This window comes from Larimichthys crocea, chromosome VI (genome assembly GCF_000972845.2).
Source record: "Larimichthys crocea isolate SSNF chromosome VI, L_crocea_2.0, whole genome shotgun sequence".
Taxonomy (NCBI): domain Eukaryota; kingdom Metazoa; phylum Chordata; class Actinopteri; family Sciaenidae; genus Larimichthys; species Larimichthys crocea.
Genome location: NC_040016.1, coordinates 20669855 through 20697052, shown reverse-complemented (window position 1 = coordinate 20697052; position 27198 = coordinate 20669855). Strand labels below are relative to the sequence as shown.

At 42.1% G+C, this 27198-nt stretch overlaps 1 protein-coding gene across 13 annotated transcripts in view; it reads right to left on the bottom strand.

The window, feature by feature from the left end:
• The window catches only part of ptprt (protein tyrosine phosphatase receptor type T), a 345472-nt gene that overhangs the window by 268979 nt on the left and 49295 nt on the right, over positions 1 to 27198 (bottom strand). For all 13 annotated transcript variants that reach the window (XM_027279178.1, XM_027279180.1, XM_027279182.1 and 10 more), the window contains exon 2: positions 24586 to 24711. In XM_027279178.1, coding sequence (XP_027134979.1) covers positions 24586 to 24711 — 126 coding nt within the window. The remainder of the gene's footprint in view (positions 1 to 24585; positions 24712 to 27198) is intronic.

Below are 27198 nucleotides of genomic sequence, written 5' to 3'. Positions count from 1 at the left end.
TTTCACACATTTTTGTACACAGACTTCCCCCTGAGGTCAAACGCACACAAACATTAAAGTGCTGGGACCCATATGTTCTCTGTCCTGAATGGGTAATGGCCCTGTGTCATTATAATTATAATTATCATCATCATCATCATCACAAGCACACATATGTGGAAACCCCAGATAAGCAGCAGGATGAAGCTTTGTATCCAGGTGTGTGACACACTCGTCCTCTTCACGCCCTGATTCTTGCTGCTCATTTGATTTTTTTACCTTTCTTTCCATCATTTGTTCATATATCTCTCTGTTTACCTACATATCCATCAGTCCATCCATCCGTCTGCCTCAATTTCCCTGAACTTTCTCTGCATCCTTATTTATTTAGATGTATGTCTGACATAAATCTATCTTTATATTCACTATTATGGAATGTAGAAATCAGGTCGAGCTTCACTGACATGATGATGTACAGCACTTTGTAAAATGTTTGTTGATTATTAAACACAAAAAAATGTTTGTTTTTTTAATAAGTTTATATATAAGGTCAATATTTTGCTCATTTTTAAGTATCTCATTAGAAAAGTTTGGTGTTAGTTTTTAATGTTTATGCTCACGTTGAGATGATTTCTTTCACTCTCAATGGGAGATGAAAAAAGTTTTTCAAACAAGTCTGACAAGTCACATGACCGCTCAGGTGTTTGTGCCGGCTCTGATGTAACCTCGCTCACATTAATGAATCAAACATCAGATTTAAAACCTGTTTTCTGCATTCTGTTTCTCCATTTAAGATTTGGCTGGCACTGTTTGACCAACTCTTTATATTTGCATAAAGTTATTGGATAGACACAGGCATTAAAATGTTTTTTTGTTGAATTATTATGAATACATGTGGATAGAAACATGACTATATGGAGTTATAAAAACAGCACAGTGATAACAGTGACCTAAAGTCCTTTGTGTGTCTGTTTTTTATTTCTACCTGTCTGTCTATCACACACCATGTGTGGGATAAAGGACATAATATGGTTTTTGAATTTAATTGCTGCTGGATATTATCTGATGATATCATGTGTTCTGTGTTCCCGTCTCTCTCTTAGCCTCGCAGTAATCTGATAAGAGACAAATGTGTGATTATTGGAGCAACTGGCAAAACCATAAATGCAAACAACCCGTTCATCTGCCTCTCTCTCTCTCTCTCTTTCTTCCTCTGTTTCATCCTCCTCTCTTCCACCTCCATCCTTTTTAAAAAAAAAATCCATTTATAATCCATCCTTCTTTCTCCCCGCTGTCCTCTCTCCTTCCCGTCTTTCTGTCTCTCTCTATCATCGGTGGCCTGTAAACACAGACACCTCGCCATTAGAGCGAAATTTACTTTCACTATGAGTCGAAAGAAAAAGCTTTTAAAGCATCAAAATCTAATTCATTTACCCGTATTACAGCAAATGGAGCAGGTGTCTGGATGTGTGTGTGTGTGAGTGCATTTGTGTATGTGTGTGTGTGCGCCTGGGGAATTTTGTCACTCTTCACAAACCTCATAAATAGCTTCCACAATGCTTTTGCATTGGTTGACACTGCGCTTGGCTGCTTCTCTTCATTTGTACAAAACGCAAAAGCCAAATTTTGACACTTTGCCAATACCTGGTGGAGAAATGGAATTTAAGATGCGACGACGAGGCGAATGTTGAACTGAGATCAAAGTGCCGACAGTGTATATATATATATATGCATACAAATCAAAGGACATCAAATATTCTCAGCACCTCGAAGAGGAAGACAAATATGCAGAAGTTTCCATCTCAACAGGCTCCATAACAAACTTCCTCACGAAACAATCGCTGTTTTGATGTTCGTACATGAAAGGGACAAAGCGCAAAGAAGCGGCGACTAAATCACTCTTTAATAGATCAATTACATCCACAGACTCGCTGCTGAAACACGACGTAGATGCAGCATGTTCACAGGAGTACGACGTGCTCGAATGGCTCCCTGGGGGTCTGCGCTCAAAGCGTGCAAGGTTTTTTTTTGTTGTTTCTTTGGCTGTGTAGCTCTTAAATCTCTCTTTCATTCTCCTTATCGGGTGTTTTGTGCCTGTTTTTTTCCTCTTTTGCATCTAAAAGCTCGTTTTTTTTTTACGTTTGTAATTTTTACGATGGGCTTTTTGATATTCGGCGATATGAGCTGTGATTTGATGGCACAGTGAGACAGTGTGTGTCCACGTGTGGCCTGGAAACGTCTATCACGCAGCTCCTGTGGCTTTTTTATTTTTTATTTTAAAACTTCATCTCGCTGTTCTGTCAACTTTTATCCAGGAAACTTTCCTCCGTGTATTTAAAAGGCTTCAAGATTCCACCGACCATGATTGAAGTTTGCAAACCCATGCTCTCTGCAGGCAAAGAGAGCTTATTTTATTCTTTAAGAGCCCTTTATTCTTCCACTATATATGTAAATTGTATCATATTATGTATATTTTGCCTAGTTTTATGTGTAAAAGGTGGAAACTGTATTGTATTGTGTTACAATGTTGCTTCAATTACTCAACAAGCTGCAAACATTGTCCTTCAAATCACTTGACTTGTTTTACTGTCTCCTGTTAACCTGTTACCGTGTTTAGGAGGCTGTAGCAGGCTCATCCATCGGAAAAACTAGATGTTGTTAAGGGAATCCCTTTGACCTTTCACCTCACTGAAGGCAGGTTGTATGTCTCTTGTTTGTAGACGTGCCTACTTTATGCTAATACAATGCAGCTTTTGGTAAAAACCATGCCGGTTTTTGTTTGCATGTAGAATAAATGCGTGATTTTTGCTTAGTGCATTTGAATATTTCAGCGTACTAGGGTCCCTAAACAATATTGGAACTGCATAAATCGGGTCTAACTGGAAAGCTGAGACTCCTGCGGATGCAATGAGCATAACAGTTAGGTCAGTTAGGTCCCGTAGTAGCTCTTGCATTGTGGTGAGACATTCAATTGAAACTTGACCTCGATGTACAACTAAATACTAAAGAGCTGGAGCACTCAGAGGATGTATTTCCAGAGTTTACTGACAATGAAAAGTGTTTCTGAGCAATTTCTAGACTAGCACTCGTCAGCAAATTGCCGAAAATTGCAATTCTTACCAAAATGTCCAAATCTTTATACCAAATTACAACAGGTTGTCCCTCAAGCTCTGTGTGTCCTGATGTAGGACATGTAGAAGAAACTGATGTTGACCATTTTTATCAGTTTTCAAGTGGTCATAAATGGTTAACCTTTGCACCAAGTACTGTGTGTGTAACAAATTACATCAACCCAAAATAGCCATTGCTGATAGAGCATGGTGAATCATATACTTCAATTATAACGAGCTCCTTATACACTCTAAACTTTTAATATTTGAACAGCTCCTAAATAAAACATGTCGATTACAGATTCATGACTTGAAACTTGACAGTGCGGTGCTGAGTTACTCAAATTAATCTTTCAGCTTTCAGATGATGTACATCACTTCTGTGTGGTATATACTGTCGACTTGAACTCCCCCGTAAAGATCCCACCCAAAAACTGCAGTTCCTCAAACGGCCACTTGAGGCTGGCTACAGAACAAGCTGCTCTCCATAAGCCCCCATGTTAACACAATTACAGCCTGGCACAAAAATAAATTATTTTGGTCTCTATAGCTACTTTCATCATTCATGACAACTGTACTGAGGCTGCATTTTATAGAACTCACAGTTCAGATTATATTAAGACTTAAAGTTATGCATAATTAAGAGCACGGCTGCTTGGACTGACAGTTGAGTGCCATTACAAGTGGCTTATTTGAGCACCCAGGCTCAGCTTCACCCACGCTATGTGTCTTTACCCAGTTTTAGATTAGCCGAGATGGCGACAGCCAGATCCACCACACACTGAGATCTTCAGAAACGTTGGTGACGTCACACATATGACGTCCATTCTCTATACTGTCTGTCCACCTTAAAAAGACATCAATGTGGGTTCTACAAGCTGACAACTTCAGTGACCCGGGCCTGAAAAGACAAGAAAAGCCTCCACAAGGTGGATCCATCGAGAATGTTGGGTGGTGTAAGAAGCTTTATGATGGACTGTACTGTCCCTGATGTGAACCTGAAGCCGGATGCTTCTAAAAACAGAGCTAAACTGAAATCCAAATGTTAATTAGGCTCACAGGGGGGGTATAACGATGCTGAGGAGGGGATCCGTTGTACCACAGAGGTTTCATTATGAATGAGTTAAGGGACCCTGAAGTGAAACTATCTGGATCAGATACAGGAACATGTTGTTGGCTGGCTGCTCGGCATTTTCCACACAGACTCACATCAGCGTCAGTCGAAACGTGCGCATGTGCGCATCGTCCCGATTCTGTTAATTAAGCGACTGACTAGTTAATAATCAGCGAGACTTTACTTCTCAATTAAGCACCTGTCAATCACACACAGAGCGTCCTCAAACACGACGGTAACTGACAAAGTAGATCTTTATTCCCCCTGAAGAACGACGAGCAGGAGTGTTTTCTGATCCGACACCTCTGTCTGCAGGGCTGCATCCCGTCTAAAACCATCACCAATGACGAGTACAGAAGAAAACTCTCATGAACAAACACATTTTCTTAATATTTAGATTGGAAGACACTTCCACATCCCAAAGAATAGACACATGTTGGACGTAGATCTTTATTGGAACCCGTTCATTGAGTTTTCTGCTGTCAAATAAGGAAAGAATGGATGAGGTGACTTCCACACATACGCACACGCCTGCAGGCCGTCCACAAGCTGCTATAATCCTTCCCTAATAAGCTGGTAAAGACAGGGAGATTGGCATTATTGATCGGGGCTTTAGGGAAAACCTCTCACTTTCCTCATATAGATAGGTAATCAATAGCGAGCCCATAAGAGACATGTGAACCCGTACAGTAAATCCCCGCGCTAGATTTGACCCGTGGGAACTCTAAATCCCAAAAGCCCTAGCTCGCCTGTGGGGGTTGACCTATAGGAGATCGAAGGCCGAGCATGTGACTGCTGACACTAGAGACAATGGATGGGAGGTCAGCTTCTGTTTTGCTCTGCCCTCAGGTGTCTCATCGGTCACAGTGTGTATGTTTGTTTGTTTGTGTGTGTCGGAGGGAACAACACAAGCCTAGATGAGCGTACGCACGCCTGAGGTGTCGCTATGCATCAAGAAAGAAAAGGGTTAACGGGAGGAAAGAACAGAAAGAGCGAGAGAAGAGAGAGTGATAGATGGAGGAAAGAAAAAGAAGCGACCACTTAAACTATGAAAATACTGAAAGGGCAGATAAAGGGCGAAATGGATAAAAATGAAAGCTATCAAGAGAATGAAGAAGAAAGTGAACAATAAAAGAGGTGAAAGAAAAGGGAACCATCTATTGTTGTTAAGCTGCTGATGTTTTAGGTTGTTTGTTTTTTTTCCCTCTGGAGTCCAGAGATGCAATCAGCTACACACAACTGCAACATCAGGACTTCAACTCACCAACAGTATGTTGTTGTTGTTGTTTTTTATAAACTTTCTGGACTATTTAAAACTTTTTTGTTAAAAAAAAAAGCTGCGGCTAATTTTACTCGACGGGGGCAACACGAGTTTGCCACAGTAAGCAGCCATCGTCACTGTCAGCCTCCACCCAAAGACTATGAAACTTGTTTTTAGCTATATATATATATATATATATATATATAAATATATATATATATATATATATATATATATACACAGTATACTGGGAGAGTGGCTCCAGCAAATCCCAGGAACAACATCTGAAGCCTCAGTCCGAAGAAGGAGATTTTTTTATATACAGTTGTCCCTCACTATAACGCGGTTCACCTTTCGCGCCTCGCTGTTCGCAGATTTTTTTTGTGTAGTTTTGTATCCTTTTTTTACAGTGTGCTGTACAGTATGAACGCGCATTGTGCGGCGCTCCGATTGGCTAAGGGAGTACTGACAAAATGCGGTGCCAGGACAAAGAGGCACCGTCAGAGGAACTGTGAAATACGCGTGAGTTTACTGGTGAGAATTTCTTATGTGCAAACCTCGTAGATTGATCATTTAAATTCAATTTGTTAAAAATGTTTGGGCTTGAAAACAGGTTTTGATCTTTGGTTTCATTTACTAATACAGTATTGTACTTATTTTTGTTAAATCTTCGAAAGTTTGAACTTTGAGAGAGTTTAAATAAGAGACAAATGTGAGAAAATGTTAATGCCTGTCTGAGAAAAGTGTATAACAGTGTGTGGTTAGGGGTTTTACGGACTTAAAACATGTAGAATAACTGTAAAAAATAAAGCTGATTACTTCACGGATTTCATTTATTGCAGGTTATTTTTAGAACGTATATATACACGTATACATATACATATATATAATGAAAAGAAAAAGAACATTTGTACAGTTTTACAGGATAACTGATGATGTAAAGATGTAATTAGATTACGTCTTCTGTCTAATTTATTCGGAAGAGATGGTAGAATTAATTTCCAATCTGTCGGCTGAACATCTAGTCTAAAATGTTTCACAGACCAACCCTGAGATACAACTTTTTGTCAATCTGCTTGCTTGTCTTACCGCTCATGATCACTTTAGTCACTGTAACGTTATCATAAGTGATAAAAATGATGAGCTGTGAAAACATAATCTAATAAGGAAAGAATATCCTTTAGGTTTGGTGTGAACTGACCAAACATCAATATCAAGCGAACATGTAAGCAGAAGAGTCAGAACGTTCGTTCAGTGAGGATGAACACACTTCTGTCCTATTGTAACAACAAAACAGCTGAGTCACAACACCAAATCCTGAATCAGCACCAAAGATATTTTCATGCACGGCACGGCCAAAACTCAATTTGGCCTTTTCATCAAAGTTTCATAAAGCGGCTGAAGTTCGGTGGTATTTCCCTTTAATGAAGACACACTGCTCAGTGTACCGCGTGTGTGTGTCCGAGGTGTGTATGCGACCAGTATAATTACGTGTCCCTGTGTGTGTGTTTGCACATACGACCTGAGCTAGGTGTCTTCAACCTCACACACTCTGGCTTACATTGCATCTGTAATCGTGTTTGAGTGCTACACACTACATGTATCTCTCTAGTGTGCGAGTGTGTTTTTACTAAGTGACAGACGACTCTCAGGCAGTGTAAAGTGAACGTGAAAAATGGCAATAAAGTTTAATATTGTTCCCTGCAACGCAGATTTATGACGCAGTGAATTAAACATCCGTTTCTCATTGGGACATTGATTTACAAACACGCACAGAAAACACACACACACACACACACTTTAGTGTGCACACTTAAACACATATTCATGTGCAGAAGTGCACAAAAAGTGGCCTGCACATTAACATTGATGCACACACACACACACACACACAGAGCTATTTGGTTTCCATATATCACTGGGTTTACGATTGCTCTCCACTATTCCCTGATCTCCTCCCTGTAGCACTGAACCTGTGGGTAATTGGCTTTTTAATGACTTCTGCATTTCCACACATTTCCCATCTTGGTCATTTGCCTTCTCAAGCCTCATTTGAGAAGTCACAGTGGGAGAGAGAGCAAGAGAGAGAGAGAGCGAGAGAGAGGAGGGTGGACAGGTAAAAAAGTAGCAGAGTAATAAAACAAGAGAAAGAAGAAAGAAAGGAGTAGGAAAGACGCACAAACCTGCTCAGAGTGGTTTCCATCCATTTATTCCCGTACAAAGGCAAAGGTAAAATATAAATTCACGTGTTCTTCTGCTGGAAATGATTTGAATGATTTCAATAAACAGCAAAGTAAACGTGTTTGCAGAATAAAAGATGACGATGGCTCCGGATGATCAGACTGATGAATGAGGCAGTTTAACTGTAGAATGATTCAAAGGAACGTGGATGACGTCTGTGACCTTCAGAAATGTCTCCACTGCTTTGTCTGTCGTATACAAGGCTCCATTATGAGCATTATGTGGCACGTTTGAATGCTCTTAAGTGCTTTTTTTTGTTTTAAAGATAATTTTTTTGGCCTTTTATGCCTTTATTGATAGAACAGCTGAGGATAGAGAGAGGGGGAGTGACACGCAGTGAATGGCCGTCCGATGCGGGATTCGAACCGGGGCCAGCTGCAACGAGGACTGTAGCCTCCACACACGGGGCGGCCGCTTAACCCACTACGCTACCGACCGCCCTCTCCTTAGTGCTTTTTGTTGTCGTTTATGTCTTTGTATTGCCAAACTCTAATATTTCATCGAACTTTTCATATAGATTTTGTTTATTCAGTCCAAACCAAGACTTCTGCTGATGTCCAAGACACCCACAAGACTTTATTGGCATCCAGTTAAACTTTCTGGCGTCCAAGAAGCCTCTCTTCAAATGCACGTATGATGCATCTGTTCAACATGTTCATATCTGTGCACTTAGCATTAGTTTGAGTGCATTCACTTGCCGTCTATGTTACATAAACATATTTATAATGCAACACATTATTTATTACATATTTATTTATGCGTGTACAGGTATCTGTATCTTTTAATGTGGACTGACACTAAAACCATGTTTGCCTAAGGTTCTTATTTGCACGTGTTCAGAAAGGCTACGCAGACGAACTGTGTCTTCAAACCACAGTGCGTGTTGTTTCAGACGGATGTGAGCGGCATGTCAAAGAGGAGTGTTTGAAAATTCTGTTTCAGACAAATGGAGAGAGAGAGAGAGAGAGAGAGAGAGAGAGAGAGAGAGAGAGACCCAACGACTGACAGAGAGATTGAAAGAGAGCGAGAGATCCCCGACACAGAAAGCAGAGAAGTGCTTTGAAGTAACTTCGCTGCAGGTGAGTCAGCCAGCGACAGACTGACTGACTGACTGACTGACTGACTGACTGACTGACTTTCATTCACTCCTGGCCCAGCCAATTACATGTAAACACTCAGAGGCTGCATCAGTGATGCATGTGTGTATCTATAACAACCATAAACCACAAATATATTAATAACAACTATGACTAGATCCAAGGTTGCCGCATCAAGTGCTGTTGAGAAATGTGAGCCAGCTCTGCCTTGGAGCTCCACGAGCTGATAACCCACCAGCGTGCTGGAAGGTGATTAAATATTGATTTTAAACGATTAATTATTAGGAAATAACTGTTGGCTCAGACCCGTTTCTTACACATAATATTGACCCAATCCCAATGTCAACACAATGGCCACTTACTGTATATCTAAAGCGTAATGCTGTAACATTTTACGAGGGTTGTTTCTGGCCTTCAGGTGGAAATTAAAGCTCTGGCAGTGTTAATGCCTTGCTGTGCGTTTTATGGTCAGGTCCATCTCTCTAGGTACTGCAGATGTTTAAAACCAGCCATGAAAATTTCATGTTCTCCATCCCGGTCTACACCCTGGTCATGATAGACTTCAGGCAGCACCGTGTTTCATTCCTGCCAGTTTTTACTGCCTGCACAGATTGCCTCGCACACATCAATAAACAATAACAGTAATATCTCAGTCTCTGTTGTGTCTGTGGGACGGGTTTGTGCACGCAGTTCCATTTTCATGCTCACCTATTCATATTTCACTCTCACGCTCCTGTGCTCCTTTAGTGAGCCTCCGTTTGCGTCTATATGCACATAGACCTACACTGTGTCCATTAACCTCCGCCGTGCAGCATCTCACACGTGGAATTATTTCTCGTTCCAGACGCGCTGCATTCTTGCATGTATCCTTGGCGGCTGCGTCCCTGTAGATATTTTCCACAGAACATTTAGAAAGCAGAGTTTCATTCTTTGAAATGCAGCCGCTCTTCCTCTCACAGCGCCTGAACGCAGAGAAGTATTTACAACTGAGAATGGCAGTCTCATTTTCCAGGAATCAGACTCACTTACCTTGGTCAGTTATAAATACCTCAAACTGAGCTGAAAAGTGAGCAGTATTATATTATTGCATACATGCTGTCAGAAGAAGAAAGAAAATACAAAACTTCACCATCATCTTCAGATTAACACGCCTGCTCGAGCGCAACTACAACAAATCCCCCTGCAGACCTCCAGTCAGCGATGTGAATTCAGCATTCAGCATTCGTACAAAGACAACAGAAAGCTGAAGATGTTTCAGCTGGAGCAACAAACATGAGCTTATCTGAAAATAAATGACCCCCGTGACATGAACATACAGAGACAAGAGGAATAAAGGGAGAGCGAGAAAAAATAACTTCTGAGATCAGTCGTCGCCTGAGCTGTCACTCGATCCGACACAGCAGCTATAGCTCCATCTAACATCTGCACGGAGCCTGTTTCTGGAGGGCAGGATGCAAAGATTCACTTTGCAATGTGGGAAAAACATCCAATTGTGAATCATTTGAGTCGATATCATACCAGATATGATTTATAATAACCTCTCTTTTTCATTGTTATGCCAGCAGCCACTTAATCAGGTGCCATGGAACCAAAAGCACTGAACCTAAAAAGGTGTTCAAACAGATATAATAGTTCTCTCTTTGCATAAACTGCATGAGACATGCACACTTAGAGCTTATTTCCTCTTTATTTGCCTAAAGGAGAAAATCCCTCAGGGAATATCGCAGCTATTTTCATAACATAGCATCAATGGCCACGTTTCCACTGCGGGAACTTTCCCCAGGGACTACAGGAACATTTGGAGGAACTGTGTTTCTCAGGGTTTTTGAGGGACCAGGGTGAAGGTAAATGAAGTTCCAGGGACATTATCTTACCCCCCAGAAAGTCCGTCCTCATGGGGTTGGACTTTTCCAAACGTGCTTGATTTCATTTCAGCCACAGTTTTTTTTTAAAACTGCTGTTATAAAGTTATACTGGGGTTCAGATGTTTTAACTCATATAGTGTGTGTGTTTCCTGTTTTTTGCATGTCTCGTGCAATTCCCTTATTTTGGACTGTGTTTTCCTGAGTATGGCAGGGAGAGAGAATTATAAATGAGTAGTTCAAGGACAGGAGAGACAAGGACGTGAGAGACAGACCTGAGAAGTGTCATTTTGGACAAGAAACATAATGTTACTGAGCAGAAAACCAAAAAAAGTGGGAAGGTGTCCAAGACAGCCCATTTTAAGAAAATTGTATAAGAACCAACTGTTAGAGCTCCTCAAGGAGCCTTTTCTCTGTAACCCCTTTGGTGTGTTGCACTGTTAAACGCTGCTTCTTGTACAAGAATAATAACTTCAACTTAAACTTTGATACTTTGAATTAGGGCTGCCACGATTAGTCGATTAGTCACGATTATGTCGACGAACAAAATCCCTGAAAACTAATTTAGTAATCGACGCTTCGTTTTTTTTTTTACTTTGCTTTTCTCTCGAAACTGCGGCTGCAGCTTCCACTGCCGTGTCTGCCTTTCTGTCACATACACACACACACACACACACACACACACACACACACACACACACACCTACGCACATGCACAGTAGTGGTAATCGGCGTCAGTTCTGACTGTACTGTAAATGATACCATAACACAGACCCTCCAGGAATTCACAATGTTGCGATTTGCAACTTCAACGCAACTTCAGTGAATCCCCGTGAATTCAGGGTGGTGTTGCAATTTTAACCAATTGCAGCAATTTTTCCACAACTTCCGCGCAGTCTGCTCGGAGGACTCAACTCAGCGGGTCAGGGACGGCTGCACGGTGCGGGAGGATCCCCTCGTGGGACCTCTCCTCGGCGCTGACTGGCCTCCGCCGGGCGCATTTCCTCCGCGGCCGCTCTGGGTCGGCATGGAAAGACTCTGGGGCGAAGGTGGCTCACGGCTCCGTCCGCGAGCTTTACAGCGCCCGCCCCTCTCCGAGACAATCAATTTACGTATGATCCGATTAGTCGACTAATCGAAAAAATAATCGGTGATTGATTAGTCGACTATAAAAATAATCGTTTGTGGCAGCCCTACTTTGAATCCAGTCTTCCTTATTCAAGAGTTTTCTTTAAAAACACCTGCAGTCACAAAATTTACGTTCAGGCCTTTATGAGCATTTATGAGCACACAACAGCAGCTAACGTTCGCGGCTCTTTAGGCTGCAGCAGACTGAAGGAGAATTTTCCAGATACTTTCGGTGGCGTTGTGAAGAAACACAAGCAGGTAGGGACACACAAACACACACACACAGAGTAATATGGAGCCCACAGCTGGGTGTAGGATATATAATCTAACCACTAACTGCAGATGAAGAAAGAAACGCATCAGGGGCTCAGATTAGATGGAGCTGGCAGAGATGGAAAATGAAAGTGTCGGCTGTCGGTGATGTCTTTGTGCTTCTTTCTCTCTCCTCGTGGTCATCAACCCCCCTTTTTTCTTCCAGGTTGTCTGTCATTTTCAGACATTATTGCCTTTCTCTCAGTGTTAGTCCCATTCAGTCTCTCCCCCTCTCTCTCTCTTTCACACACACTCACATATAAACAGAGAGAGTTATCACTGGCCTACAGGGACCCATTACGTCTGTGATCCAAGGCTTTTATATGGTGGCTTGGTCTTAAAAATGGGCATTTATTGCTCCCCCTGATAAATCGTGTGAGTGTGTTGTGTGGTGCGTTATTCATTCAATCTGCTGTTTGCTTGGTTCTCTTTGGAAAAACAACACAGACAGACTCACACACACGCTCATGCATATTATGTTTGTGTTTGTGTGCGAAGAGGACAGAGTCTAAAATGAGAAAAATGAGAAGACACACACACAGACGCAGCAGGTCTATTGATATTAATATTATTAATGGTCTGTTTGGACTTTTACCACCAGTAAATTACACTCAAACAGGCTACAGTATATAAATAATAAATTCCAGAGTCATACCCGAGTTTATATGTTGCCTTCAGAGAGCAATTTCAATTCATCAGCCTGTTGGAGTGTGCAGCATTTCTTCATCATAATGTTCGTGAATGGCTACAACCTGTCCAGACTGCAAACACAAACAAGTTGTTTTCAGGCTTCACATCTAGAGCCAGTCTGATTGTCTCTATAAGGATGTATGAACCAAAGAAAGAAATTATAGCGTCCATAAAGGGAGGTGCTGAAGAGGAACCAGGTTATAAAAAGACAATCACAGCGAGAGCAAACATCAGAAAAGTCACGTTCAGTCTTACGGAGCAACTCCCATCCCGTCAGCAGTGATAGAAGATGTGCTATAATGGAAGGGAAGAAGCAGAAGCAGTGTATTAAAGGTCCAGCGCGTCAGATTTAGTGAGATCTAGAAGGACGTTATACGCTACAAGGACAAAGCGGAGCGGATGCTGAGCACAGGCAGTTCACGGCCTGCATGGGGAGGGTGTGAAAGCCATGATGGGGATGCGGTCCAAGAAATGTCCAGTTTTTCTCAATAGCATGCCAAACCTTGTCCTCTCCAACGAACTCAACACTTTTTATAATTGTATTCATGATAAATATCCATGATTCTAGTGCGGAGCTGTCAGTTTTTAATAGAGTTGTTCTGGGCAGAGCAGAGTTGATCCTGACATTCTTCAGAGGTATAAAGGACGGGAAAAGGGCGGCATTGGAGTCCGTATACTGACATTTCATTTTTTATTTTCTATGTCTCTTTATCTCCACATTGTTCCCACGCTTATTATGGAGTCATTTGAGAAGATCGTGAAGGAACTTTTGACACGTGTCCAGGACAAATTGGACCTGCTCCAATTTACCTACAGGCCAAAAAGAGGTGTGGATGATGCACCTAATCCACACACACCTTGAGGGTGCAAAGGGTTTTGTGTACCGAAGTCTGCAACCTCATGCTAGATGCCACTTAATCCTACATACTGGACCTTTAAACCATATTTTCCAAAAATACGAGAGGTTAAAAACATACTGAAAAATGTCTGATTTCTTTGTTTTGGAAAGCATCTCTTAAAAATTCCTCAAAATATTCCCGTGATATTCCTGACTGGTGTCAAATAATCCCATTACCATGGCATACCTTCTTCCTCTGCTGTATGTAACTATCCATTCATCCCCCCCTCCTTCGTCCCCCCACTCATCCTGCCATCCTTTTCCTCTCCCTTCATCCCGTTCCTCTTATCTCCTGCTGCGTCTGTCACTGACAGCTCTATCTGCTCTAGTCGAAGGTACAAAGGGACTTTACCACGCCGGTAATCCATCTATCTTCATCTCACACTCGCTCCCTGGATGTATAACTCTGCTCGAACGGCTCAATTCTGAAGGAGACTGACAGCTCCATGTTTCTCAGAACCATGTTCAGAAAGGAGCCACGGTTCAAAATCACCCTCGCTTATCCTAAAAGAAGTTCTGTTTTAATTTAAAAAAATTTCCTCTCAGGGCTTCCATACTTCTAAGTTGTGAGTGGATCAACACTGCTGTCCAAATATTTGCAACCCTGACATATTTTCTAAACATGATTCTGGATTGTACTTTATTCTTCATTATTATATGGTAAACAAATAAAAAAAAATGCTGCCAATGAAACAGCCGAATCATCTGCAACATTGCAACAGCCACTCATGACGTCTGAATTCAAATGTAAGGCTCGCTTTGGGTGCGGACAACATATTTTTGTGCCATATGACTTCAAATATGAATTCAGACTCAATCTTTATCAACATAATGTTAAAGTTCCTCCACCTTGGGGTGGTTTAGCTCAGTTGGTGCGAAGGCTCAGTCCTTGCCGTGGCAGCCCAGGGTTCGAATCCGACCTGTGGCTCCTTCCCACATGTCATCCCCCCTCTCTCTCTCCCCACATTCCTGTCACTCTTAAGTTGTCTCTGTCAAATAAAAAGCTTGTTTTCTTTCTCTCATCCTAACTCACCCTTTCTCCACATGAACAAAGAAGCACCGGATGCAGACCACAGACAACACTCGCATTGATATTTCATTATTCGTGTTAAACTTACTTTGCTTAGGGCTGCTGCTTTCTTAATAAAGCATTTAAATATCGGGCTCGTCATGACTCGGACCGCTTGGCACACCCAGGTTTAGCTTGCAGCGTTTGTTTTCGCCCGCTGCACGAAAACACATTCGCTTCAAGATAATATAGAACTTTTAATTCATTCATCTTTTGCCTTAACAGACTTGATCCCTTTCCAGCCGACTGCAAATTAAATCAGAAAGCTTTTCCCGCCGTAAACAAACTCTATTCTGCATTCTGCGGATAACATGTTGGAGTCTTCTCAAAGACGGCCGCTCGTGTCTGTCTGTCAGCGGAACAGCAGAGCAGCTTCTTCTTTACACTCGAATCCAAGAAGCCCTGAAGCAGCCGCAGCTTTTCTCTCCGTTAACACTGCATGTAGGTATTTACACAGCGGCTGTCTGTCACCCTGTCAGACGTTATTATCGCTTTGCACCATTTGTCATCTCTTCAACTCAACCCTCGCCGCTTCCCCGCCCGCCCACAAATCACAAATGCAATCAAGTCGGCCTCGACAAGGGCCCTCGAATCACCACCAGCGACCAAAAAAAGAGGACGGGATATTTAACCTCTGTCCCCATCAGCAGCCACTTCACACACACACACACACACACGATTAATGCTATCCGGCTGTGACATGCTATAATTCAGAAGTCTATTACTGATGGCAGCTTCAAACTAGGCATGATTGCGTGTGTGTGTGTGTGTGTGAGAAAGAGAGAGAGTGTGTGTGTGTACTGTATGTTTGAGTTGGTTACAAAGTGTATATATGTGTGTGTTAAATATGTGTCACAGCTGAATGGTGAGGCGCTCTCTGATTAGTGCTGATTTGTTTTCAGCCTCTCGAAGGGAAAATAAGAGGCAGCGCTGACGAGCAGACGCTCACACACACACACACACAAGCACACACACACACACACACACACGCACACACACAGGAGAAAGATGTCAAAATACAACGTAAGACGTTCACTGCAGTTCAAACATGTTTTACTGTCAAGCTGTCAAATCAAAAAAAATAACATCGATGGAAACTGAGAGGCGAATTTAGGACAAAGACGCCTCAGGAGGAATGAAAGTCTGGAGTGTGTGAAGGGAGAGAGAGGGAGAGAGAGAGAGAGAGAGAGAGACATGAAGAAAAAGTGAAGACAGGCTGAGCTGTGAGGCTTTCTTCAACATGGTTTGGGTCCTGTATTGTCAGTCAGTGCAAACATCAATGCTGCAAGTGACAGAGCTCCCACAAACACACACACACACACACACACACACACACACAGACACACACACACACACACACACACCTCTGGGATAGTTAACTGCATCTCTGGCTAGCTTTCGCTCTAGCTTCAAAAACCACCTAAAAACCTCTAGGAGGAGAAAAACACAGTATATATTTCATTTGGCTGTCAGGCCCTTCACAGGCCTGCAAAATGCTGAAGGAGAAGGTGTGGTGGGGATTTTGTGCACAAGAAAAAAAGTGACAGAGGAAAGTAAAACTCGGGAGAAAAGACTCAATAAAGACTGCCTGATCTGAAATTCACACACTCGCAAACAGAAAAGCGTAAAACGGCTCGGAGAGAGAGAGAGGATGATATGTGAGAGGACTGAAACGCCCTCAGGCGATTGACTGTGACATCCATAGATGGAGGCAGAGATGCAGAGACTGATCGTGTCCTGATCATCTGACCACGGCGGCCATAATAAAGAAATCATTGAAGTTCTACAGGATCAGAGCAGTCCGGCAGGTCCAACCCTCTGGAAGCAGCCAGATCTCTCTAAAGTCATCAAATAAGATAAGCTATAGGTCAGGGCTTCAAATGATGAAGCTAAAGCATGGCTTCTTTTTAAGTTATCCAGCAAGTTATGTCACTTATGCAATGTAACTAACTTATGTACTTATTCTAATCATTAACAAGTGGATCTTATGCTTAAATCTGACAGCTCTGCAATCATTAAAACCCACAAACTATGAAATATTATACAAGAAACCTTATTTCGAAAGTCCAACTAGAAGTCCAACTAGTTGCTTATAACCAAAGACAATTACAAAGAAGCATTCAAATCTACACCTGATATGAAATGCGACACGTAGTGTCTACTAGGTGGGCATGATGTTCGCGCCTCTGATCTCCAAACTGTTGTGGAGAAACTGCTGAAGTCGAAGGTCAATGGTGAGGTCAGGAGTTCAGAAAGTGTTCAGGAGCCTCTGATGTCTTATGCTGTATTATTTATTGACGCTTGGCCAAGGAGAATTAGAGACACTCTCAAAGTTCATCAGAAGTGCCTGAGTCGGTCTCACATTCTGCCCAACTCATCCTGGTGGATCGACTTTAAACCCCAAGATAACACCACAAATACTACACGCCCAGAATCAGTCACAGAGAATGTCTTTACCCATGGAGGTGTTATTGTCAGCATGTTCTAGTCTGGAGACACAGATGTCTGTTTACGCAGATTGGACCGTCAACAACAAGCTATCTATTATGTCTATGAAGGCAGCAACAGGTCTCTGTGACCCTGGACACCACAGTGTTGAGATAGACTGGCACCTACTGTTCCCAACCAAAGCCAAACAACTAATACTGCTGAGGACCTCAAGGCCCACACGTGACCTCGTGTTACCTAAGGATAGAAACTTCCATAACACAAACCTCATTTGGAAATGTTGTGAACATCATGTGGATGGATGAAATTAGACTTCATCACCAACAGAGAGAAAAGATGACCTCGCTCTCTGGCAAGCGTCTCTGGTTGCATACTCATAATTGCCAACTTGCCAACAAGTTGATGCTTGAGGAGCACGGCATCTGAAGGAGGCCACTGACCATATCATACCCATCAGAGTCAATCTAATCGTCCATACGTGTGTGTTTGAAGACATTTCCACACCCAGGGTCCACGGGTGTTCTCACATTTACCTAACTAGACCTCTTCACAGGACTTGCGTGGGCGTGACTGACCTTCCACCTCGCTGCTGGCAGGACAATTTACGTCTTTGTTCGTTTGTTATTCATCTGATGAGTTCTGGTGACACGTAATTATCAGGAAAGCTCTGCGTAAGTTCAACTGGAGCAGAGGTTTAATCAGCCGGAATAACAACACCTGTGCAGTGTGCACATGGTTTGAAAAGTCCACGTACCGCATGCCGTAACACACCGCAGTCACACTGTGCAAAAAGAGGTCTGGGTGATCTTGACACAGTGTGTGTCCATGTGTGAAGCGAACAGTGATTGATATCAGGTATCAGACACTCATAAATTGTGAAGCTGTCAGTGGAGAGCTTTTCATCTTTATCTGGTGTTTTTAAGACTGTGTTTTCTTCTCATCTTACAGTAATTACTCTCTTTATTATCTTCAACACTCGTTTCATATTCTCTTCTTATCGGTTTCCTTGTCACACCAGCTGCAACAGCCCAATTTCCCTTCAGGGATCATTAAATCTTCATCTACTCTGTCTAATTTTGCGGAAAGGCTAGACAGAGATTGTCTGTCACTGATCAAACCACGAATAAACATGTTTATGTCATCCCCCCGACTGCAAAAAAATAATAACATGGAGGCATACAGCTGCTATTCTGGTGCCGTTTTGCAGAGGTGGGGTTATACTTGGTTCTGAATGCCGCCTCTTACCATAATACAGAAATAAAACATTCACAAAGACAATATCAGCCAAATAAATATATGATGGAGAACCAGAGGGAAGAAAAACTGGAGAAAGTAGACCGCTCGTATAAAGTAAACAGGCCGGACACACACATGCAAAGAGTCTGACGGGTTTTTCCAAGAGATGACCAGAACCTCAGTGATTACTGAGAGAATTAAGACTCTGTCCTTTCCCGTCTGAGTCCTTCTGTCTCTCCATCTCTTTGCGTTAAATAATAATAATAATAAATCAGTTATCAAGAAACTAGATACACCATGCATCGTTAATTGATGTATTATTGATTCTGGGCTAAACCAAAAGAAATAAAGCTACAAACAAGCAGCTCTACAAATCCAACATGAATACTGTATGTCCTCCACCAGTTTTACTAACTGGCTACGATAATGCAAAGAAAGCACGTTTGCTTCTCGTCAGCTAGAATTATAAGACTGCCATCAGTTAGAATGGCTGCCATCAATTTAATGATGTTGCAATTGAAGAATATGAATAAGAGAGTTATGAAAATCCTGTTTGTTTGTCATACACATGGACAAGGACAATTCAACCTGCCCGCTAAATGAATCCCATGAGCGATTAGATCAGCTTGGCAACATCAAAAATTCTCCTGCTGCACTGTTTTGTTCTTAATTCAGAGACATGGGAAGTAAGGGTAGCTTCTCTTTACTGCACCAGCCCAACTTTATATTAAAACAGTACATCTGATTGCAGGTGACACAGTTCCAAAATTGTCTGTTGACTATTTGTACTGTGAGGCAGGTGCAGGAAGTTTGATCGTGGTCATCTTCTCCAAAAATTCTCAAAACTCGAAAAAAGAATCTATATGTGACGGTATAGCTTGCTGTCAAGCATTTTTGATAATATTAAAAGTGTTTGAGGACAGTGCGTGTGAATGGGGGGCGGCAGTAGCTCAGTCCATAGAGACTTGGCTTGGGAACCGGAGGGTGGCTGGTTCAAGTCCAGCATGGACCCAAAATATGGAGAGTGGACTGGTAGCTGGAGAGGTGTCAGCTCACCTACCTTGAGCAAGGCACCGAACCCCCTGAACTCGTACTGTATATGTGTGTTTGGGGTTAAAAATGCAAAAACTTAGTGAAAAAATAATTTCCCCATTGAGATGATTAATAAAGTATATCTTCTTCTTGTACGGTGCTGTTGGCTTCAGGTCCCTGTTCCAACATTCCTCCTTAGATCAGTTTTTTCTCGCAACAACCCCCATTTAAAACCATGGAAAGCTGTTTCCAGGAATCATGTTAAAATGCGTTTCAGATCCTCTGATGTGCTGTATAAGATCCAGATACCTGAAGTCAATGGGCATCTAGTGAATAAGGCAAGCCAGCTAGTCAGTGAAAACAACTTCAACGATGTGTACGTCTGTTCTCTTTGTCGTACTTTAGTGAAATCTTAGGGATGTTATTTTCTGCCACCTACAGGTCACAGAAACTTAGTATGGCTTTAAATTTAATGACGCTCCCCAAGAGATGTTACACATTTCCAAGCTGTCCGTCCTTGAAATTGCTTTTTTTTTTCGAATGGATAAGCTGGTAACAAAAAAAGTCTTTAAGGAAAACTCTTTCTGCCTTTGTGTCGGTCTGAGAGTTTGTCTCTGTTCTCGCCTCCTTTTTCTTTCAAACTTTCTGTCTCCATCATCTATCTTTGTATCCATCTGCCTTTGTCACTCTCTTTTGTGTCTTTTTTTTCCATTTACATGGCTCTCTGAAGTCTTTTCTTTGTATTCTACTGCCAATATAGTCCCTCAGTCTTCGTGTGCCTCCTGTCACAGGCGTTATCCCACTTTCACTTTACAGTTTCTAATGAAAGGAAACGCCAAACTTCCTGTAACTGACCATATATAGTTTGGGTTTTGTTTTCTGTGTGTCGCACAGCATACATGTGACAAGTAGAGCCCTGTACATACACACACATCAGTTCACACACACTCTTTTCTTTGATTAGGCTTTCTTGTGATGCTCAAGAAAACTGATTTTTCTCAGTTTATTAATAATTTTCTCTCAATCATCCTCCAACTTTCTCTCTCTGTGTATTTTTTCTGTCTGTCTTCACTCTCCCCCGTCCTCACTCTTACTTCCCACTTTTCTCTCTCTCTCTCGCTCTCTGATCATTTTTCACATTTCAGATTGTTGCCTTGTTGATGGGCGCTGAAAACATCGTCTGGCTTAGATGTTTGATGTTTGCTGCTTATGTGAGTTTGTCTCGCTCAGCCTGGGGTTTGAACGGTCATACGAGGTCTGAGATCTATTATTATATCTATTGTGGTGTGTATGTGTGTGTGTGTGTGTGTGTGTGTGTGTGTGTTGGGCCAACCAGGGAGTGTAGCGAAAGCCAAAAAGCATCTTTTCTTTTGACGATTTGCAGGTTTTGCGGAACAGTGAAGTAAATTTACTGCGGTGGCATTTTTTTTTTTTTTTTCCTCCTCTTTATTGTTATTTTGAAAAATGCTAGCCAGAGCTCTGAATACCAGAGGTGTGTATTTATGAGTGTGTGCCAGTCAAGCTCAGCAACTGTATATAACCACATCAAAAACCAATATCTAGATAGTAATAGGCTTTTAACATATTCCATATTTACCATTTCCAGCTCTTTGTATTCACATACGTGACCTTTAGACTGCACTACAGGAAACATGTGAAGTATCGACATGATAAAAAACATTTACATTACAGGAACGAGCAGCTTATTTCATTTCCTCTATATTCTCTGGGGTCAGTTTGCATGTGTGGGTGTTATTATTTTGTGATGTGTGTGCATTACAACAAGCTTTGCCATCCAATTTATGAACTCTCAAGAATACAGACTGAGATTATTATGTCTATAAGCGAGTGATGAGAGGTATATAAGAAAAATAATAAAAAATACTCATGCCCGTCTAATCTTGTTACATCTATAAATTGTGAAGGGTGAAGATTATATCGTTCCACGTCAATGGAAGAGATGAAGAAGTTAACAAAGCGCTCATTCCAATTCAATCATGCCTCAACCCCCGAGATCTACAAACTGTCAGGACTATGGACTATATGACAACGGAGTCTAAATTGAGGTGAAGAGAGAGAGAGACGGAGAAGAGCGATGGTGCCAATCCAATCTTGTCAGATCTACAAGCTGTCGAGTGTGGGTTACGCTCTATGACAACCGTATCAACCACGTCAATATTGTGGAGGTGAGGCGAGAAAAGAGGATTATATGATAACTGTGACGATAATGGAAGGGAAGAGACAAAAGTATGAGCTTATTTGCCCCTACATGCATGTGTACATGCTTTAGGGGCAAATATTTCAAATGTTAGAGAGCTTTGAATAAACGTACATGGGAGGTCCAGAGTGTTTTTCTTATGGATTTCAGTTTCAAAGCTTCAGTTCAGACAGTCAGACCATCTACTTGACTGGACGGTTTCTCACGACACAGCTTCGTGCTCAGCGGCAACACTAATCCCAGAGGAAGAGCGTCGGGTTTTGAAGCTTCTTCGACATCGTGGACAAACTGTGTAATGAACAACAATAGCGTCTTTCACATGACTCACAGAGGTCCCTAAAGACGTTTCCCCATAAGCTTACATTGTGAAAGAAGCCGCTGTAAAACGAGGAATACATTTTTTTAAACATCACATCAGAATCTGATCCGTTAGGCGGCTTGGGCAGCAGAATATAGTTGCTCTACGGCAGCGATCCCCAACCACCGGGCCGCAGACCGGTACCGGTCCGTGGGTTATTTAGTACCAGGCCGCACAGACATATATATATTTTATAGTTTTATTTTGAAAAATGGCCGGATTCTTTCCCAATTACATCCGTCTGTGCCTCTTGACACAGGTTAAGACAGGTCAAGACGCTCCTCTCGGAAACGTGATACGTTACCCCAGTTAAGCCCTCAAAGCTCACAAAAAATTTGTAAAAATCATCTTTGAAAAGCTTCTTCAGCGACCAAAACTAAATTACGGAATAGACTGGACATAAGGAACACACTTCAAGTGTCATTGTCTCCCATACTCCTAGATGGGTACCTGTTTTTCATTGTGGAGAAACAAGTCGAGGGCTTCCACAATTTAAGGCTAAGGGTAAGTTGTAGTTGTTATGCACTTTATATTTTGTTTTTATGCCGGGTTGCATCATTTTATTTCGTTGTATTTACCCCCCACACTTGAAGGTCGGTCCGTGAAAATATTGTCCGACAGGAGAACCGGCCTGGCGCAGAAAAGGTTGGGGACCACTGCTCTACGGGGACCCTGAATGTGGAGGGGCAATATGCGGAAGATCCAGGTAATTTTGTTCCTGGAAATCAAACTTTTTTGGCTTCATGCGTCACTGAGCGCTGTATCCAGTCCTCTTTATAGATCCACAGTGAGTCCAGGAGTCCACGACCATTTCAGACATTAAAGAGAAATATCATCTGATAAATCAAAGGCGATCATCTCTCTATGCCAGTTTTTTTCCTTCTGGTGTCCTTGTTTTCTCCATGACTTAATGGCTAGATCAATGGCAACTGGGTCAATGAATATAACATTTCTGAAAACCCCAGACATACGAGTCTGATCAGCACCTGCTAAAAGCACCTTGACTGAACCTGCTTTAATCTAGCAGTCTGCTGAAAGAAGGCATAATCAAAGGCTGTTATTATGATGTAACCAGATGACTGCAGGTTAAGACGATCCAAAAAAGCTTTTGTAGGCTCATCAGTGAAAAGACACACTGCAGAGTATCTTAAGATGCAGCGATTGACTGAGTTTATTGAATTTAATGATGCTTTGCTGTCCGATATGATATATATCATTTGGGGTTTTGTATAGATGTCCATGTGCTGAATCCAGAAACATCGTCCTTTCTCATATAATATACAGTATATGAATATAAAATATAAATACTCTTCTGACAGTAATGTATTAACACAGCATGGTGCTGATACTTTAAACCAGACTTAACATCGCGGGGAAAGAAATGACTAAACGCGAGAGACAGACAAAGACACTGACAGACAATTTGTTCTTGTCCGGCCTTATCAGATCCGCGGCTGTCAGGGCAGTGTACAGTCGATAAGTTGTCCATGATGAGAAGGTCTTATAGGCCGTGATGGCTATTGCCCCTGACAACCAGCGCTCGCAACGATGGACGAGGCAGATAACTGACACGAGACATATATATACGCTGAGAGAGAGAGGCAGACTGGCACGGCGCTCGTGCTCGTTGGATCGTATCAGATGATCAGTACAGGATCTCGGTCCGGTGAGTGGAGGCTGTGGCTGACAGATGTCTCTCTCCACCACTTCTGGCATGTCAGAGACAATGATGGGATAAGAGGGGAGAGGGGAGAGGCGATGATGTATGAGAGCAATAATTGACACGACTCAGAGATAATATACGATAGAGTGAGAGGGGAGAGGGCACGGCTACAGGTTCATTTTCTGCTAAATGAGATTGATTCAATGAACGGTTAGAGAGACAGAGCACTTAGCTGTGGTGATATCAGAGATTTTTTATGTAATATTCAGAAAACTGAAGCAACCGGCAACAGACCCAAAGAAAGAGAGGGGGAGCAAAAGGGCAGAAGTGTGTGAGAGACTAAGACAGATAGACGGGCCATCTGATTGCCATTTGGCGTTTGACAGGCGAGTGAGAGAGACCCAGCCGGGGTCACGTCGCGAGCTGTCTACCGAGTTATATCAGTCTGCCCACAGTGATGGACGGACAGAGACGGAGATACGAAGAGAATTTAACACGGCGACCTTCTCCTGTGTAATGCAGAAAGACTGCTGTGGTATTTTAAAAAAACTTTCTGTCCTACCGCCAGAGAAAAACGTAATGTTTGTGACCTAAAGGGTCAAAAGATGACGAGCGTAATGGTGCCACAGAAAAAAGGTGCAACGTGTAAATGCTTTATGATTGTTGGCATGAAACTAGTCACAAATAAAGATACTATCGCAGACATCAGTCTTTTAAAAGAGTCTAAAGTTGGGATCGGATATTAAAATGACTATTGCCATCAACACCTTTGATATAAGTAGTGAGTAGCAATGTGTGCCATAAATAAAGTTTACTGGGTTACATAATATGTAGAACAGAGAGACAGAGAGACATATGTAGCATCCTACCGGTAGGCAGAGCAGGGTCCATGGTGGGTTTTTCCCAGGAGTTGACTTGTTCCCAGGTAAATCCATTGGTTCCTAGAGAAACGCTGTACCCACAGCTGCTGTATGACTCCTCGAATGTACAGCCACCTGAACAGAGAGAGAGAGAGAGAGAGAGCATAAATTTACAGATTTTCACTGAGCAAGCACTTACAGGGTGCACAGGGGACAATTCAACAAGGTGGTGCCGCTGCTCGGTAACAGCCTTCTGCTTAGTGACGGAGACACTTTTTCAGAACAGATTCATTATAAACAACTCCCACATCCGCCTCTCACCTGCGTAATATCTCAGTGCTGATTGACAACTGTGGTCACGGATGTTGACAACAGGTGTTTAATAGCAGGTTTGAATAACGCAGGTCCCAGAGTTCTGTTCAAACTGACAAACGTACAGAGGACCGGAGTCAGATGCAGCGGAGCAAACTGTTTAAAATGCAGCCAAAGCAAATGTGGGCTGAGAGGATTATTTGTGTCACATTGTTTCAGCTGAAAAGGCAACTCGACAACTACGCATCGTCTTCCAAATACCACACACCAGCTGCTTTTTTTGTTTGTTTTCCTTTTCACGTTACATAATGCAGGCATCTCATCCAGCACGCGTGCTTCCTGTCAACCCCGTCGTGGGTCTGTGGCGGACTCCACGAGCATCAAGAGTCGAGAACATAATACAACGCCATAAAAAGAATCTGATATCATTAAAGTCTTTACAACCTCTGTTATTCGCCGCATTTACGCCGTAGCAAAAGTTTTTAAAGCACGTCTTTAATCGCTTCAATAAAGTTTGAATTTCTGAAGTTTTGAAGCTTTTATGGGCTGCTCTGGTATTGTTAACGACATTAGACTAATTAAGTAATCAGCGTGGACTGAGAGAGCCAGTGGAAGACAGACACTGTCACAGTTTATCAGAGGAGTAAAGAGAAAGAAAGTGAGAAAGACAAACAGGACGAGAGGCAGAGAGAGCATGCCTTCATACGAGAGAGAGAGAGAGAGAGGAAGCTCCATGTGTCAACATGATTAAGTCCCAGAGTCTCATCGTTATTTCATGGCCCGGCTGAGACACATTTTCCACCACATTAGCCTTCTCTGCTAGCCTAGAGCACACACACACACACACACACACACACACACATAACTGTGCTTTCCTAATTAGACATATGCTTTGACACACAACCGTTTTAATTTGTTTTGAAGCATTTGAAATGGGGGAACGTCATTGCTTTATTCATGAAATCACTTAATGCTTATTTATTTATTTATTAATTTTTTGTATCTGGCTCTCTGTTGCTGCCGTCTCCGGAGACATTTGTCACTTCGGACTTCATCAAAACAAAAAGAAAAACTTGTGACACGCTTGTGGGTCACAACTAAAGCAAAGCCTCGGGACTTAAAGTACGACGTACTTTACTACTGTGAGATCATACTGGCTAAAGCAGGTGTAAATGAAGGATCTTATTCCTGAGAAATCCAAAACATCATGAAGGATAATTTAATTGACACGAGTTCAAAGTTTAATTTGTCTTTCTCAAATTCTAACTAGCGAGCTAAGATTAAGCTGCTTAACATCGTCACTGTGAGATCGTTTCTGTATCTTGGAACTTGGAAGTGCAGTTCCTCAAACGTCCACTTGAGGCTGGCTCCAGAAGTGAGTCAGTCTCCATAAGTCCCCATGTTCAAATGTCCAACTTCACAGCAGAAATAAACATGTTTACAGCCTGGTACAAAAAACAGTTTTGGTCTCTGTAGCTAATTTCCCCGTTCATGACAACTGTACTGAGGGTGAATTTATATACAACTCACCTGTTCACATTATATTAAGGCTTAAAGTTATGCAGGATTAAGAGCGTGGACGCTTTGACTGACAGGTGCTATAATCCACACAGTCTCATAATGTATTCTGAAGCACCACTAAAATTTGAAGCGGTAATCTTAAATATTCAGGTTTTTTTTATCATATCTTGTCTTGAGTTGTGTAACATGGTGTAACACTAAGAATAAATCAATCCCCTGGACTTCGACTTTGGGCCTCTGGAGTCTGCCTCCTGTTACTGCACCTTCCAAGACCCTCTGGCCAGACATCCCCACAGTCAACAGTATTACAACATACAGTACATACCCTAAAATGTAAAATGCAAGAAATGTATGGTATGGTTTTTATTATGCCTCTTCAAGCAAGACTTGCATCAACTGCGAAACAGAAAAAAAAAGAAAAAGAAAAAACAAACTCCTCTCTGTATTCTGTTTGAAAAACAACCTCCAGCAGTGGGTGAAAACTGGAAAAACACTATTTTTCTTACAGATATGAAAATAGCTGTTATAAATTAATCAATACTGAGATAATTAGCCTTTATCGCCCCCTCGTTGTTCAGTGATCTCATTAGAAACGAAGAAAAATCAAAGTGATCTCATTAGAACGGAGTTATAAACAGCAGAGGGGGGCTGTGGGGGATCTGCCATCAATATTCAATATCAGATCTGCAATTTTAAGACCACTATCGGGGGGATGAGAGGGAGAAGTGGCTCACAGCGGTAGGCGAGACTGTGTGTGTGTGTGTGTGTGTGTGTGTGTGTGTTTGTGTC